Source organism: Magallana gigas, chromosome 2, assembly GCF_963853765.1.
Source record: "Magallana gigas chromosome 2, xbMagGiga1.1, whole genome shotgun sequence".
Taxonomy (NCBI): domain Eukaryota; kingdom Metazoa; phylum Mollusca; class Bivalvia; order Ostreida; family Ostreidae; genus Magallana; species Magallana gigas.
In genome coordinates, this window is record NC_088854.1 from 56,856,463 (window position 1) to 56,873,494 (window position 17,032).

The 17,032-nt window shown below is 36.4% G+C and overlaps 1 protein-coding gene across 1 annotated transcript in view; it reads left to right on the forward strand.

Moving 5' to 3' along the window:
- LOC136269632 (ATP-binding cassette sub-family C member 4-like) overlaps nucleotides 1-17,032 on the forward strand; it is an 84,526-nt gene that overhangs the window by 57,394 nt on the left and 10,100 nt on the right. Inside the window, exons 13-19 of the mRNA XM_066077368.1 lie at nucleotides 837-931; nucleotides 1,494-1,580; nucleotides 1,877-1,973; nucleotides 2,158-2,298; nucleotides 2,426-2,560; nucleotides 3,041-3,078; nucleotides 3,258-3,607. Of these exons, the coding sequence (XP_065933440.1) occupies nucleotides 837-931; nucleotides 1,494-1,580; nucleotides 1,877-1,973; nucleotides 2,158-2,298; nucleotides 2,426-2,560; nucleotides 3,041-3,078; nucleotides 3,258-3,607 (943 nt within the window). The remainder of the gene's footprint in view (nucleotides 1-836; nucleotides 932-1,493; nucleotides 1,581-1,876; nucleotides 1,974-2,157; nucleotides 2,299-2,425; nucleotides 2,561-3,040; nucleotides 3,079-3,257; nucleotides 3,608-17,032) is intronic.

Genomic DNA, 17,032 nt, shown 5'->3' on the forward strand with positions numbered 1-17,032 from the left:
TTCCACCTGAGACAGGACAGGTGTGTGTACAGGGTACGGTGGGGTACATGGCTCAGACGCCGTGGGTCATGTCTGGAACCTTTCAGGCCAATGTCACATTTGGAGAGAATGTTGAGCAAGAGAGATATCGCCAGGTGTTGCATGCCTGTGCTTTTTACAAGGTAAAAATAGGCTGATTAATCGTTTAGTTGTAGAGCACATGGATCAGTGGTCATAGGTGTTAGACCAGTAACCAAAAGGTCACTGGTTCAAACCCCTGCTGTGGTCACTTGATGTTGTGTTTTGTGCACTTTGACAAGGCACTTAATCTACATTGCTTCAGTCCACCCAGCTGGAATTGGGTACCGGCTTGTGCTTGGAATGAACCAGCCATCCATGAGGAATCAACAATTCTTGTCCACTTAGTACCAAGGAAACCGGGGATAAGCACCTGCCTTATACGCCTTAATGGCACGGGAAGGATTTAACTTTAATTAATTAGCTATAAATAATCAGCAGTAGACCTTTATTTAAGTCAAAATCCTTTTCATCATAAGTCAAGCCATTATTAGTTAATGATCATTAACTGTTGATGTAATAAATGTACCATGGTTTACCCTCTTCACTCTGTCCAAGGATATTAATGCAGCACATTCTCTAGGTTCAAATGTAATTTATTTAATGATACAAAAATGTATCAAAAAATTCCAAGATTTCTCCTTTGAAATGCCCTTTCTAGCTTGTCAGATTTCAATACACTGCCAGAAATAAAGAGTCAGGGGCTATTTTCCTGTAAAACTGTATTATAGGAAGTTTTGTATATCAAGTTCTGATTGAGGGATGCTTACTCTCTGTAGGACCTGGAGCTGATGAGATATGGGGACCAGACTTTGGTCGGGGAACGAGGCTTGTTGCTGAGTGGTGGTCAGAAGGCCAGACTTACACTTGCAAGGTACTCACAGTTCTATGGGGGCTCAATAAGGTGGATTTCATGGGTACTTCTCACCTTGAAATTAACATCTCCAACAATTTTGAAACACATTCTTAGCCAAATACATGTACAAGCAATTCCATGAAATACATACCAACAAACCTTTGAAAATGTGACAATCCATAAAAAATAGCTCCTACAAAAAATGAATCCACAGGTTTCAAAATTATTCGGTAGGCTTGATGGCTGTGGCTTTTTTTTTAAAACTGTATTGATCCCCTTTTTAGGAAGAGTTCCAGAAATAATTAAAGAAACACCCAATTAGAAAGATAAATTATTATGGGTTGTAATTTACAGTTTGACAATTCATGTCTTGACATTTTTAAAGATCTGCATGATGGCTAATTTGTTGACCATCCAGCTCCTTTAAGGTTGTAATGTTTTCTAATAATTCTCTTCCAATGTATGTAGGGTGAAAATGTAGTGTGGATTAATTTCTGACTTTAAGAAAACGCCAACTTGAATTCCTTTTGAAATTAGAGATGATCACTGACCATGCTCTTAATTCTTTATTGATTGATAGGACGGTGTACAGGGATGCAGATGTGTATCTACTGGATGATCCCCTGGGGGCAGTGGACACAGAGGTGGGGAGTCACCTGTTCCAGAGGTAAGAGAGAGAGAAAGAAAGAGAGAGAGAGAGGGGGTACAGGGATAGAGGCAGATGTGAACCTGCTGGGCGATCCCCTGGGGGCAGTGGACACAGAGGTGGGGTGTCACCTGTTCCAGAGGTAAGAGAGAGAGAGAGGGGGGACGTAAAGGGATCGAGGCAGATGTGTACCTGCTGGATGATCCCCTTGGGGCAGTGGACACAGAGGTGGACAGTCACCTGTTCCAGAGGTAAGAGAGAGAGAGAAAGAGAGAGAGAGAGAACAAGTAATGAAATGCTGTTGTCTTTTTATTCAGATGTATTTGTGAGTTGTTGAGAGGGAAGACCAGGATTTTGGTGACTCATCAGCTGCAGTATCTAAAGTCAGCTGACAGAATAGTTGTTCTGAACGAGGTTTGTTCCACTTAATCTGACCAATTCTGTAAATGGCTACTCTTAGTTATCTTTGTAGTCGCAAATATTCTTTGTTTAATGTCCATTGTATTATTAATTTTTGCTGATATTTTCTTACGTTTCTTACGTTTTTTAAAGTTGGTTTGATAAAGAGGATACCAAAAACTACGATATGTTGTTGTAGGGTAGAGTTGTAAGTGTTGGAACGTATGATGATCTCGTGAAACAGGGGACAGAATTCTCCTCCATCCTTATCAGACATGACAAAAACATAGAAGAAAAAGATGAGAGGCAGGAAAAATCCGTCAATGTAACGGGAGAGAAGGTAGGTTCCTGATCTGGAAATGTCAACTGACCTTAGATAAAACTAAAAATATGTCAAACTGGAACTAGAAAAAACTAGAAAGAAATCCAATACCATTGAGCAGATGATAAATTTCTTTTTTATGTAGAGTACTGAAGCGTTCGATGATGGTGAATTTGTGGAGACTGGGGATGTTGGTTGGAATGTCTACAAGGACTACTACCTCTCCGGTCGGCCATGGCTGTACCTACCATTGACCATGTTTCTTCTTCTGATAGCCTATGTCAGTGAGAGTAGCTAACCAACAGTGCAAGTCTGGGTGTGGGTGTGGATGTGAAATACGGGGGGGGGGGCAGATTGAATCCATGATATGCAAAATATTTGAGCATCTAATAAAGTGAAACTTATCCAGAAAATACACTGAATTTCCTTTTGTGAATATGTATGTGATCACATCACAATGTAAATAAATCATAGATGTGAAATATATACATCAGTACACAGGAAATCTTTGCAAACTTTTTGGAGGGATTTTACAGTGATATACATGTAGATATAAACATTTACATTGTGGGAGAATGAATGTTTGAGGATGGTTTGATTACTGTATTAGGTTTTTACTATTAAATAAATCTGTTTTAACTGTTCCACAGTTTCAACAACATATTTCTAAGTATTTATTAAAGGTGTCAGGATAGTCTCTGCGTGACTACCTATAGGGTAACCTAGATTTAAATATAAAATAATTTTTATGAATTTACAGGCTTCTTATGGATATGGACACTGGTATCTAGCTAAATGGTTAGTGTTTCATGAACCACCCTTTTTCAAAGTATATCTGTACTGATTGCTCATGTTTAAACTTTAACTTTTCCTATATCTGTGGGTGCTGTGAGTCATGCCAGTCAATATATTAATGTATGAACACAAGTAGTTATATTTTACTTCACACCTGTAATTTCTTAATCTCTTGGTTCCAGGGCTGAACTCTCAGATTCTCTAAACTTAAGGACACAAAATGGATCATATCCGCTTTATCCAGTGATTGATACATTGAACCAAACACATGGACTTTACACAATATACATGTACAACATAACTCCCCTTCTACAGACCAGTAACTCTACTCCTGAGGGGTCCCTGATCACCCTCCAGGGAGATGAGTTGATGCAGCAGTACCTGGTGGCCATGTCTGTCTTTGTGGTGGGAATCAGCCTCTTCAGTCTGGTGTACTTCAGAATGTCAGTCATCATCAGCAAGAGACTTCACAACAACATGTTCCGGGTAGTGATGGGGGCCAAGACCCATTTCTTTGACTCAAACCCTGTGGGTAGGGAAATATACACAAAATATATGCTTGTCTGTCGTTTCTCGATAAGACCAATGGATGGTTTTGATATACATGTACTTTATACAGGAAAATTTTCCCCCCTTTTTTTATTTTTGCTCCTGTTGCCCTCGTTGTCGAGGCAAAATTAAGAAAATCAAGGGCGAATTCCAATGTTTTACATCTCTCCTTAAACACATGCATTGTGTCTGGGCAAATTAAAGATGGGGCTAAACTGCGTCTAGAAGGACAAAAATAAAAAGTAAAAACGAGAACTTTTTTAGTCTTCAACAAAAAGAAAGGGCTTTTCGACATCCCCTTTCATTTTTTTGATTGTAAATGTCAGGTAAAAACGTTTCTATTTTTTATTTAAAAATTCTTCACCGCCTTGGTATAATCAGTTGCCTATTAGAAATATAACCTTATAAATAATGCAATGTCAAAAAAAGATAACTTCAGAACTTTAAAAGTAAATATACTTTTAATTTCTAAAAGAATATTTCCAAAAAATCATAAAAAAAAAATAAGTATTCCTTTCTCAAATAGAAAACGTGGTATGCCTAGAGTATTAATGTTCTACGTTCATTGAGCAAAGCGAGATTAATAGGATCATTCATTATTACGAGTGTGGGATAGTGAAATTCCACCGAGGGGACAAGATTCATAGTCTAGGACGAGGCTTTGCCGAGTCCCAGACCGTGAATCTTGGCCCCGAGGTGGAATTTCACTATCTCACACGAGTATATAATGAATGATTATTTTTCTCGCATTAGTTTACATTAAAAACCATGTCTGACAACTTTCTGTCATGACGATCAAAAGATTACTTTCGGTTTATCCCTCCGCGTGCTTCAAATAGTGCAAGTCAAAATAAGAGCACCCGACAGTTTCATTAATAAAAATATAATAAATTGTAATCAACTGAGCAAAACAGTTTCTTAATGAATTATCTCAATCAATCATTTTGCATTTACATACAGCAGAAAACGTTTGTTTACGTTTTAAAACGGCGTAGTAATACACAGTGTAAGACAGAAAAATCTCACACTGCTGTCTCACACTGGACAAACCGATCTCACACCGGTGATAATGCGAGAAAACCATTTCTAAATCACTTTTTAAACTTTCAAAAAGTTGCAAATATTACGCCCTTAAAGGGACATGGTCACGATTTTGGTCAAAAGTTATTTCTCCGATTTTAATGTTTACAGTGCTTTAGTAAGGCGTTTTTAATATGCAACCATTTGAGTGTCATTTGTTGAGTTATAAGCGAGTTACAGAGCTTACAATTCTTTGCTATTTAAACAAAGCCTTTGATTACATTTTGAATGTTGAAGTGAAAATTACAGTTTTATACCAAACATAATGTGTTAAACTTAAGTAACTGTTTGTTTATGCTTAAAATGAATAAGAAGATAGAAAAATCAGTTTGAAAAAGATTTTTACTGGTATATTTAACATATGTAAACAAAAACAGGGCATGAGCCTTGTTTACATTACAAAGAGTTGTGAGCTCTGTATTTTGCTTATAACTCTACGATTGACTCTCCAAATTCATTTGATCATTAGAAATGTATTCCTAAAGCATTGTAAATAATAAAAACAGAAAAATAAAAATTTAACCAAAATCGTGACCATGCCCCTATAATACTCCTAAAAGAGTCAAAAAATGGCCCTACGGACCATAATTTTTTAATTGTACTCTTTACTCAAAACTTAAAACCGAAAAGATTTTAAAAATCGAATGAAAAAAAAAAAAAAAAATACAACTATAGGGTTGTTTTTAGCTTCGACCCTTCTAGATCCCTTATCTTTCAAAATTTTTATCTCAAAACATTTTCCGTTCTGCAAGTTAGGTCCCTCAATATAAATATTAAATATGAAAATATTTACTTGAAAACTGTTTGAGAAAAAGTGGCACGCGTGAATTCAGTTTAACATAAAAACACCCATAGACGATTTTTTATCAACTTATAAAACCAGAATTTCTCAATGATTTCAAACGAAACTTTAAATATATGATATTTATGACAGTTTAAACATTTTCCATTCCTCATTTAAAACATTTGGTGGTTATTTCAATTTTTAGTTTTTTCATCCCCCCTTTTCTCATAGTTTAAAGTCTAATATCTCAAAAACAGAAAGAGATACAAAAAAGTTGTCGCTTACGATTTCGTATATTATACTATAAGTGTAACGTGTAATGTGGGTTAAAACCACAGATATTAATTTTCCCTAAACGTTTCCTACGTTTCTAAATGATTGGAATAAAATCAACTCTTAAACACTGTTCATCAAATTAAATCAAACACGATGATTCTAACTGATTTATAACGTATAATTTTCCTTTCGCTATCCTTGTACAGCACTTGGTCTGAAACCACTGTTTCAGACCATCGTTTCAGACCCTGTTCTGAACCTAGTCCGAACTTATTTATTTCTGAACCTATGCTCCCGGACTATATGATATGCTCTAATGTTTCAAATGGACCACCCGCAGTATTTTGGGGTCCCGCAAATAAAACATAAACCCGTACCTACTATTATCGCTGTAACTCTGATCTCTGAATGATGTCTTCTCTCCTCTGCGTCTATTAGCAGACTAACAACTATGCGCAGACGCGCTTCCTATTTATACCCTACGTCAATTCTGCTGACTCATCGCAGGGTCATTAAAACGTTTGAGACAGTTAACCACACCCAAGGAATAGCTTATGATTGAATATATTTGATTGACCCTGATTGCTCTATTTACATAATCAAAGGAATTTTCATTACATTACCCACGCCTCCGAAATATATGCGACCCTGCATATGAAATAAAACAAAATACGAACTTTTTTTTATAATACATTTTTGATAAAGTTATTCAACAAAACAAAATGTTTCAGAAGCATAACAGGTTTCTGCCTGTTCACATCAATCAATGTCCTTCATTCCACGTACTCGAATTCTTCCTCTTCCACAATTTCTTCAACCTGCTTGTCATCCTTGGTGTAGGTTGACACGACTTTGTGCAACTTCCGCTTCTTCAAAACTCTCTTTTGTCCATCACCAGACTGATTCTCCGTTTGTGTGCTCGATGACTTGTATGTCGTTCCAAAACTGAACCTCGATACGGAAGATGTGCAGACCCCACTGCTTTGGGTTGAAACCACTGGAGCTGGTTCTGTACGCTTTCGCACAACTCTACCCTTTTCCAAAGGACTACGGCTCTCTGGTTTCGCACTATGCTTCTCTTTCTAACTTTCACCCTTATCTTCATTTGACGCTGCTCAAACCTGCTCTTTAATCTCCTCTGAATTGTGTTCACAGGACTCAGCTCCCTCGTCACTGGTACTGTCATCTGTACTGGATACATGTCCAAGCAAATCACCTGGGTCCTGTGTAAGCCACTCTTCATCGCCGCTGTCAACACCATTGTCATTTTGATTGACTGATTCTTTCTCATGGAATTTCTTCTCATGTCTGATCAAATATTCCTTCTTCTTGAATAATTTTCCACACGTCTTGCAAAGAAATTTGCCTCCCGCGCATCTCATCAAATGTTCAGGCCATTGGTAATCAACAACTTTACCTTCACACAATGGACATCTGATTTCTAACTTTAGCTTTTGTAACTTTCAGGTTCGGCATTTTCTACAAAATAAAAAAAAAAATTAACAGCTTTCTTACTAAATAATAAAGTTTTACACAACTTAATAGGACTCATAGTCCTCTAACCACTTTGGACGGCCACATTTTCTTTAAGGCCTGGCAGACTCGACAAGTTCATCAACACTCTCTAAAATCTTATCAGTTTCTTGCTCTTCTTCATCTGTTTCAGTATAACTGTCTAACAGCTCGGTAATTAAACCAGTATCCTCTCCTCTGAGAGTTTGATCCCTCTTTTTGCGTAAACGATCACAATGTATGATCTGCCTTTCTCCTTTTCTTCCACAGTTAACAGCGTAGAGAACATCTGACCATTTTTCAAGGACGTCAAATGGCCCGCGCAAAAATGAAGTGAGTTTCGGAGAACAGCCTATTTTCTTTTGTGGGAAATAAACAAAAACTTGGTCCCCTGGTTTTAATTTCTCCCAAGACATCTTCATGTTATGATAGTTTTTCTGTCTATTCATAGCAGCTTCTGTGTAGTGACGAACAAAACTGTGAGTTCTCTCTATTCTCTCTCTAAGAGTCCAAGCCCTTTCATTTGGACTCATTTCTTTTAGAGGCTCTGGCATGTCGAACTTCAAATTCAATGGCAAAGACGTTTCACTTCCTAGCATAAGCATGTTAGGTGTAAAACCTGTTGATTCATGCTCAGCTGACCTATATGCCATCATAATATAGGGAATATGTGTGTCCCAATCTCTTTGATTTTCCTGTATGTATGCGCTCAGCATGCTTGTCAAGGTTCGGTTGAACCTTTCTACCATCCCATCAGACTGGGGATGGTAGGCATTGGTTCTCGTTTTCTGAATGTTTAAAAGTTTACACACTTCCCTAAAAAAATCACATTCAAATTGCCTGCCTTGGTCAGAATGTATTATTTAAGGTGTCCCAAGCCTTACAATAACTTCCTCTACAATCAATTTAGCCACGGTCTTAGCCTCTATGTTTGGCATAAGAAAAGCCTCCGTCCACTTGGTAAAGTAGTCTGAGACTACTAAAATATATCTGTTGTCATTTTCCGTAACTGGAAGTTCGCCGAGAATATCAGCTGCTATGCGCTCTAAGGGCATTCCTGATGGAACTATCTGCATCGGTGCTATCTTTTTCTTGTTTGGATTCTTCCGCTTCATACAAATATCATAGCCTGTGACATATTGTCTAACGTCTTGTTGCAAGCCAGGCCAGTAGAACCTTTGCCTAACTCTTGACATCGTTTTATGTACTCCAAGATGTCCCGAGTTTCTTTCATCATGACAAAGTCTCAAAATCGTTCTTCTGTCAGAAAGAGGAATAACTTGCTGGAGTATTTCGTCATTTGTCTCGAACACTGTCCATTTTCTACATACAATTTTATTAACTAGTTTCAGCTAAGTTTGACGTTTTGACGTTTGACAGTCGCTAGACCAAATGAATTTTGTTCCCTTCTCTGTCAAAACATGTAATGGTTTCGCCAAAACTGCAAAGTTTGGAACGAATTTACGATAATAACTACAGAAACCAATGAAGGATCTTAGTTCTGTTACATTACAAGGTTGGGGCCATTTCTTAATAACTTCAGTCTTTTTTGGGTCTGTGGAAATACCATGTTCAGACACAAAATGTCCTAGGTAATCGACACTTCGTGAAAATAGCGTGCACTTTTTCGCCTTCAGTTTTAGTCCAGCTGCTGCAAGTTTGTCGAAGACTCTCGACAAATTAGTCTTCATTTCATCAAATGTCATTGCATTTACAATGACATCATCTAATTAGATGAGACAAATGTCCCAGTGCAACCCTTGTAATGTTAACTCCATTAGCCTCTCGAACGTTGCTGGGGCGTTGCACAGCCCGAAGGGCATCACATTGAATTGATATAGCCCATTTCGAGTGACGAATGCTGTCTTGACTTTGTCTTTTGGGTCCATCTCAATCTGCCAATAGCCTGAGTGTAAATCGAGGGTTGAAAACCATTTGCACCCTGCCATTTGGTCCAGGGTCTCATCAATGCGTGGAATTGGATAGGCGTCTTTTTCAGTTATAGCATTCAAACGCCTATAGTCTACACAAAATCGTGTAGAGCCATCCTTCTTTTTCACAAGCACCACTCTAGAAGCCCAAGGACTGTTTGAGGGTTCTATTATCTTGTTCTCCATCATTTCCTTCACATGCTTTTCTACTTCTGTATTCATGTGTTCTGGGAGTCGTCTAGGAGCTTCCTTGATGGGTTTGTGATCTCCGGTGTCAATGATATGTTAAGCAAGTCCTGTTCTTCCCATGTCTTTATCGGACTTTGTAAATAGATTAGCATAGTTTATTAGGAGTGTTTTGACTGCACCTGCTTCTGTCTTACTCATATTTTGGCTAGTCCTTCTATACAACTCCTCTAAATGCTCAGGCAGTTTCTCAACTGTAGCTTAGTATTTTTCCTCTATTATACGGTCTATGTGTGACAATTGCCCAACCGTTGTTCCAGTGTGGATTATTACATTGTTGTCAGACGGATTAAAGAGTCTTACTGGAACAGTAGAACTACCTTTCACTACTGTTCTTCCAACCAATCCTCTGCCAGAACTCAAAAACGTTTCTGCTGGTTCCACTACTCCAACATCTAAGTGCATCTCTTCGTTCTCTGGAACTACAACTTTTCCTTTTGTAACAATTTCTATTTTGGATGATATGGATACAGTTTCCAGTGCTACAATTCTAAAACATCCAATTCTCCCCTCAAACTCAGTGTTCTGTCCTGCAAATTAAGAATGCCCTTGTAAGCCTTCAAACAATCAAGGCCCAGAACAGCATCAACAGTCATGTCAGCAACCAGTGTTGTCTGATATAATATTTTGTCGCCAAACTTAAATTTGACAAGTGCTTTACCGTAAATTTGAAGAGGCGGTCCAGACGCTGATAGAATACTTTGATTCGTTTCAGCTAATTCTATTTTGCACTTTTTATTCATCTCTTCAAACTTTTCCCGAGACACTAGTGTGACTGTAGTCCCTGTATCAACTAACGTCATGGCAGGAATATCATTTATGTTTCCTCTGACATACATTCCTGGTTCATTAGCATTTCTTTGAACTCCAATGCTTCCTTGGTACCCACGTGTTGCAGTTGGTTTTCTCATTCTATGCGTTGCCTTTTTGAAATGTCGGGAGCTGCCGGTTTTTCTTTCACTGGGTTTGTCAACTTTGTTTTTGTTCAGTAGTTGAAACTTCTGATCATTCTTTCTGTTTGACTGGTTAAGTCTGCAATTTCTCTTTATATGACCAGGTTTGCCGTAATTGTAACACTTCATAGGATTTGTTGGCACATTGTCGGTTCTATGAGATCCCTTCTTTTCATGTTTCAAATCATTAATTTCTTTCTGCAGTTTAACCAATATCTCCTTTATTGAACCGACAGTTTCCTCCAACCTTTCACGCTTTGGTTCAGGCTTAATTTGATCCCCAACTTCTCTTAGAAATCCGGTTTCTTCATACATTTTACGTTTTGCACCAAGCTCTTCTGCGTGTCTGATAGCATCGTTGAGATCCTGTGGCCTGGATTGTTTTATCCTCAGACGCATGTATGCGCCTGTAAGAGCATCAATGAAATAATCTTTGGCGAGAGTTTCACAAACATCCGCTGGGGCAGTAGGATAGACCAGCCGTGTCAATCGTCTGACATCTTGTCCGAGCTGTGGTATTGTCTCACTAGCTTTTTGTCTTCTTTCTCTGACTGAACTCTATATAGTTCTGTTTGGTTGGCTGGGGAAAATCTCTCTTCTAGAGCTTTTGATAGTGCACTGAAATTCATCTGTAATGTTTCAGCCATGTTTCCAAGTACTCCTTGAGCCTGACCTATAAGGGAAACAGCCAGATACATTCCCTGTTCAGCCTCGGACCAATGGTTCAAACAAGCACACGCATTAAAATGTGATTTATAATCCACCCATGGTGTTGACCCATCGTAGATTGCTGGCTTCAGCTTACCAGGCTTATATGTATTCTCTTGATCATCATAAGTGCGAACTTGCGGCACATCCCTGTTTCTACGCGATGTTATATTTCTTGGCATATTGTCTGGCGTATCTAAATACATCGGCGTTGTTTCCTTTTGAACCCTGTCATTTCTATCGTAAAGTTCAAACGAATCTTCTGTCTGGGCATACATCTTGGTCTAGGTCTTGCACCTTTGGCATCATAGTTTTCTTCCACGGTATGTTCTACACCACGTCCAGACGCTCCAATTCCCGAATCTCTCACAGTCCCAGGCGTTGACTGTGTCCTGTGCTCTTTAATCTCCATGCTTACATTCGAAAGCTCCTTAATTCTCTCCTCCAGAAAACTGATTTCTTCATCTATCTTATCCATGATTTTTATTATTTAACCCTGTATGAATATCTCTTAATAACTTGTTTCAAACATGAAAAGTAAATATGAACATACAAAATTCTATCTAAAACTACAATAGTTTGAAAAGCTTAATCACAATGAAAAGAAAATTAAGTTCGTTTGAATTATCCCACCGCTGCCACCAAAAATTTGTAACGTGTAATGTGGGTTAAAACCACAGATATTAATTTTCCCGAAACGTTTCCTACGTTTCTAAATGATTGGAATAAAATCAACTCTTAAACACTGTTCATCAAATTAAATCAAACACGATGATTCTAACTGATTTATAACGTATAATTTTCCTTTCGCTATCCTTGTACAGCACTTGGTCTGAAACCACTGTTTCAGACCACCGTTTCAGACCCTGTTCTGAACCTAGTCCGAACTTATTTATTTCTGAGCCTATGCTCCCGGACTATATGATATACTCTAATGTTTCAAATGGTCCACCCGCAGTATTTTGGGGTCCCGCAAATGAAACATAAACCCGTACCTACTATTATCGCTGTAACTCTGATCTCTGAATGATGTCTTCTCTCCTCAGATAGGTAAAGTTAGCTACTAGTAACTGGCTACTAGTAACTGGCTACGAGAAGTAAGAAAAGCTAGCTACTAGTAACTGGCTACGAGATTAAATAAAAGTTGGCTACTAGTAACTGGTTACTACTAACTGGCTACGAGAAGTAAGAAAAGCTAGCTACTAGTAACTGGCTACGAGATGAAAGAAACTTGGCTTCTAGTTACTTCTTACTGTCCATGTTAGAACACATTCCAAGGATTTCATTTTGTGTTCTTTCGATGTACATTGCACTATATCACTGTCAATTGTCAATATATCTCAAGTAGATGTATATATAGACTGAAGATATATGCCCGACTTGCTAATATCAACATTCTGTGAAGTTATCCACATAATATGATCACACAATTACTCAGATATCTCTCTTTATGTAGTCAGCTACTTGTGCATTTTGTTACAAATATCTTTATTTTTCGCTGTTTTGTCAATATATCTCAAGTAGCTGAATATATAGATTGAAGATATATGCCAGACATGCTAATATCAACATTCTGCCAAGTCATCCACATAATATTACGACACAATTACTCAGATATCTCTCTTTATGTAGTCAGCTACTTGTGCATTTCGTTACAAATATCATCTTTTTTTGGCTGTTTTGTCAATATATCTCAAGTAGCTGAATATATAGATTGAAGATATAAGCCAGACATGCTAATATCAACATTCTGTGAAGTCATCCACATAATAAGATCACATAATTATTCAGATATCTCTCATTATGTAGTCAGCTACTTGTGCATTTCGTTACAAATATCTTTATTTTTTGGCGGTTTTGTCAATTAGCTGAATATAAAGATTGAAGATATATGCCAGACATGCTAATATCAACATTCTGTCAAGTCATCCACATAATATTACGACACAATTACTCAGATATCTCTCTCTATGTAGTCAGCTTGTGCATTTCGTTACAAATATCTTTATTTTTGTCAATATATCTCAAGTAGCTGACTGCATACAGAGGGATATCTGAGTAATTGTGTTGTAATATTATGTGGATGACTTGAAGGAATGTTGATAATAGCATGTCTGGCATATATCTTTAATTTAAATATACAGCTACTTGTGATATATTGACAAAACCACCAAAAATTAACGATATTTGTAACAAAATGCACAAGTAGCTGACTACATAAAGAAAGATATCTGAGTAATTGTGTCGTAATATAATGTGGATGACTTTAGGGATTTTGATAATAGCATGTTGGGCATATATCCTCAGTTTAAATATACAGCTACTTGCAATATATTGATAAAACCGTCAAAATATAAGGATATTTGTAACAAAATGCGTGAGTAGCTGACCACATAAAGAGCGAAATCTGAGTAATTGTGTCGTAATAATATGTGGATGACTTGAAGGAATGTTGATAATAGCATATCTGGCATATATCTTCAATCTAAATATACAGCTACTTGAGATATATTGACAACCCCGCCAAAAAATAAAGATATTTGTAACCAAATGCACAAGTAGCTGACTACATAAAGAGAGATATCTGAGAAATTGTGTCGTAATATTAAGTGGATGACTTTAAGGAATGTTGATAATAGCATGTCTGGCATATATCTTCAATTTAAATATAAAGCAACTTTTGATATATTGACAAAACCACCAAAAAAAAACGATATTTGTAACAAAATGCACAAGTAGCTGACTACATAAAGAAAGATATCTGAGTAATTGTGTCGTACTATTACGTGGATGACTTTAGGGAGTTTGATAATAGCATGTCTGGCATATATCTTCAGTTTAAATATGCAGCTACTTGCAATATATTGACAAAACCGCAAAATTATAAGGATATTTGCAACAAAATGCGCGAGTAGCTGAATACATAAAGAGCGATATCTGAGTAATTGTGTCGTAATAATAAGTGGATGACTTGAAGGAATGTTGATAACAGCATATCTGGCATATATCTTCAATTTAAATATACAGCTGCTTGAGATATATTGACAACCCCGCCAAAATATAAGGATGTTTGTAGCAAAATGCACAAGTAGCTGACTATATACAGAGGGATATCTGATTAATTGTGTCGTAATATTGAAGGAATGTTGATAATAGCATGTCTGGCATATATGTTCAATTTAAATATACAGCTACTTGTGATATATTGACAAAACAACCAATAAATAACGATATTTGTAACAGAATGCACAAGTAGCTGACTACATAAAGAGAGATATCTGAGAAATTGTGTCGTAATATTATGTGGATGACTTGAAGGAATGTTGATAATAGCATGTCTGGCATATATCTTCCATTTAAAGATACAGCTACATGTACTTGAGATATATTGACAAAACCGCCAAAATCGTAACAAAAAAGCGCGAGTAGCTGACCACATAAAGCGCGATATCTGAGTAATTGTGTCGTAATATTATGTGGATGATTTGAAGGAATGTTGATAATAGCATGTCTGGCATATATCTTTAATTTAAATATACAGCTACTTGTGATATATTGACAAAACCACCAAAAATTAACGATATTTGTAACAAAATGCACAAGTAGCTGACTACATAAAGAAAGATATCTGAGTAATTGTGTCGTAATATAATGTGGATGACTTAAGGGATTTTGATAATAGCATGTTGGGCATATATCTTCAGTTTAAATATACAGCTACTTGCAATATATTGATAAAACCGTCAAAATATAAGGATATTTGTAACAAAATGCGTGAGTAGCTGACCACATAAAGAGCGAAATCTGAGTAATTGTGTCGTAATAATATGTGGATGACTTGAAGGAATGTTGATAATAGCATATCTGGCATATATCTTCAATCTAAATATACAGCTACTTGAGATATATTGACAACCCCGCCAAAAAATAAAGATATTTGTAACAAAATGCACAAGTAGCTGACTACATAAAGAGAGATATCTGAGAAATTGTGTCGTAATATTATGTGGATGACTTTAAGGAATGTTGATAATAGCATGTCTGGCATATATCTTCAATTTAAATATAAAGCAACTTTTGATATATTGACAAAACCACCAAAAAATAACGATATTTGTAACAAAATGCACAAGTAGCTGACTACATAAAGAAAGATATCTGAGTAATTGTGTCGTAATATTACGTGGATGACTTTAGGGAGTTTGATAATAACATGTCTGGCATATATCTTCAGTTTAAATATGCAGCTACTTGCAATATATTGACAAAACCGCCAAAATATAAGGATATTTGCAACAAAATGCGCGAGTAGCTGAATACATAAAGAGCGATATCTGAGTAATTGTGTCGTAATAATAAGTGGATGACTTGAAGGAATGTTGATAACAGCATATCTGGCATATATCTTCAATTTAAATATACAGCTGCTTGAGATATATTGACAACCCCGCCAAAATATAAGGATGTTTGTAGCAAAATGCACAAGTAGCTGACTATATACAGAGGGATATCTGATTAATTGTGTCGTAATATTGAAGGAATGTTGATAATAGCATGTCTGGCATATATGTTCAATTTAAATATACAGCTACTTGTGATATATTGACAAAACAACCAATAAATAACGATATTTGTAACAAAATGCACAAGTAGCTGACTACATAAAGAAAGATATCTGAGTAATTGTGTCGTAATATTATGTGGATGACTTGAAGGAATGTTGATAATAGCATGTCTGGCATATATCTTCCATTTAAATATACAGCTACATGTACTTGAGATATATTGACAAAACCGCCAAAATCGTAACAAAAAAGCGCGAGTAGCTGACCACATAAAGCGCGATATCTGAGTAATTGTGTCGTAATATTATGTGGATGATTTGAAGGAATGTTAATAATAGCATGTCTGGCATATATCTTTAATTTAAATATACAGCTACTTGTGATATATTGACAAAACCACCAAAAATTAACGATATTTGTAACAAAATGCACAAGTAGCTGACTACATAAAGAAAGATATCTGAGTAATTGTGTCGTAATATAATGTGGATGACTTTAGGGATTTTGATAATAGCATGTTGGGCATATATCTTCAGTTTAAATATACAGCTACTTGCAATATATTGATAAAACCGTCAAAATATAAGGATATTTGTAACAAAATGCGTGAGTAGCTGACCACATAAAGAGTGATATCTGAGTAGTTGTGTCGTAATAATATGTGGATGACTTGAAGGAATGTTGATAATAGCATATCTGGCATATATCTTCAATCTAAATATACAGCTACTTGAGATATATTGACAACCCCGCCAAAAAATAAAGATATTTGTAACAAAATGCACAAGTAGCTGACTACATAAAGAGAGATATCTGAGAAATTGTGTCGTAATATTATGTGGATGACTTTAAGGAATGTTGATAATAGCATGTCTGGCATATATCTTCAATTTAAATATAAAGCAACTTTTGATATATTGACAAAACCACCAAAAAATAACGATATTTGTAACAAAATGCACAAGTAGCTGACTACATAAAGAAAGATATCTGAGTAATTGTGTCGTAATATTACGTGGATGACTTTAGGGAGTTTGATAATAGCATGTCTGGCATATATCTTCAGTTTAAATATGCAGCTACTTGCAATATATTGACAAAACCGCCAAAATATAAGGATATTTGCAACAAAATGCGCGAGTAGCTGAATACATAAAGAGCGATATCTGAGTAATTGTGTCGTAATAATAAGTGGATGACTTGAAGGAATGTTGATAACAGCATATCTGGCATATATCTTCAATTTAAATATACAGCTGCTTGAGATATATTGACAACCCCGCCAAAATATAAGGATGTTTGTAGCAAAATGCACAAGTAGCTGACTATATACAGAGGGATATCTGATTAATT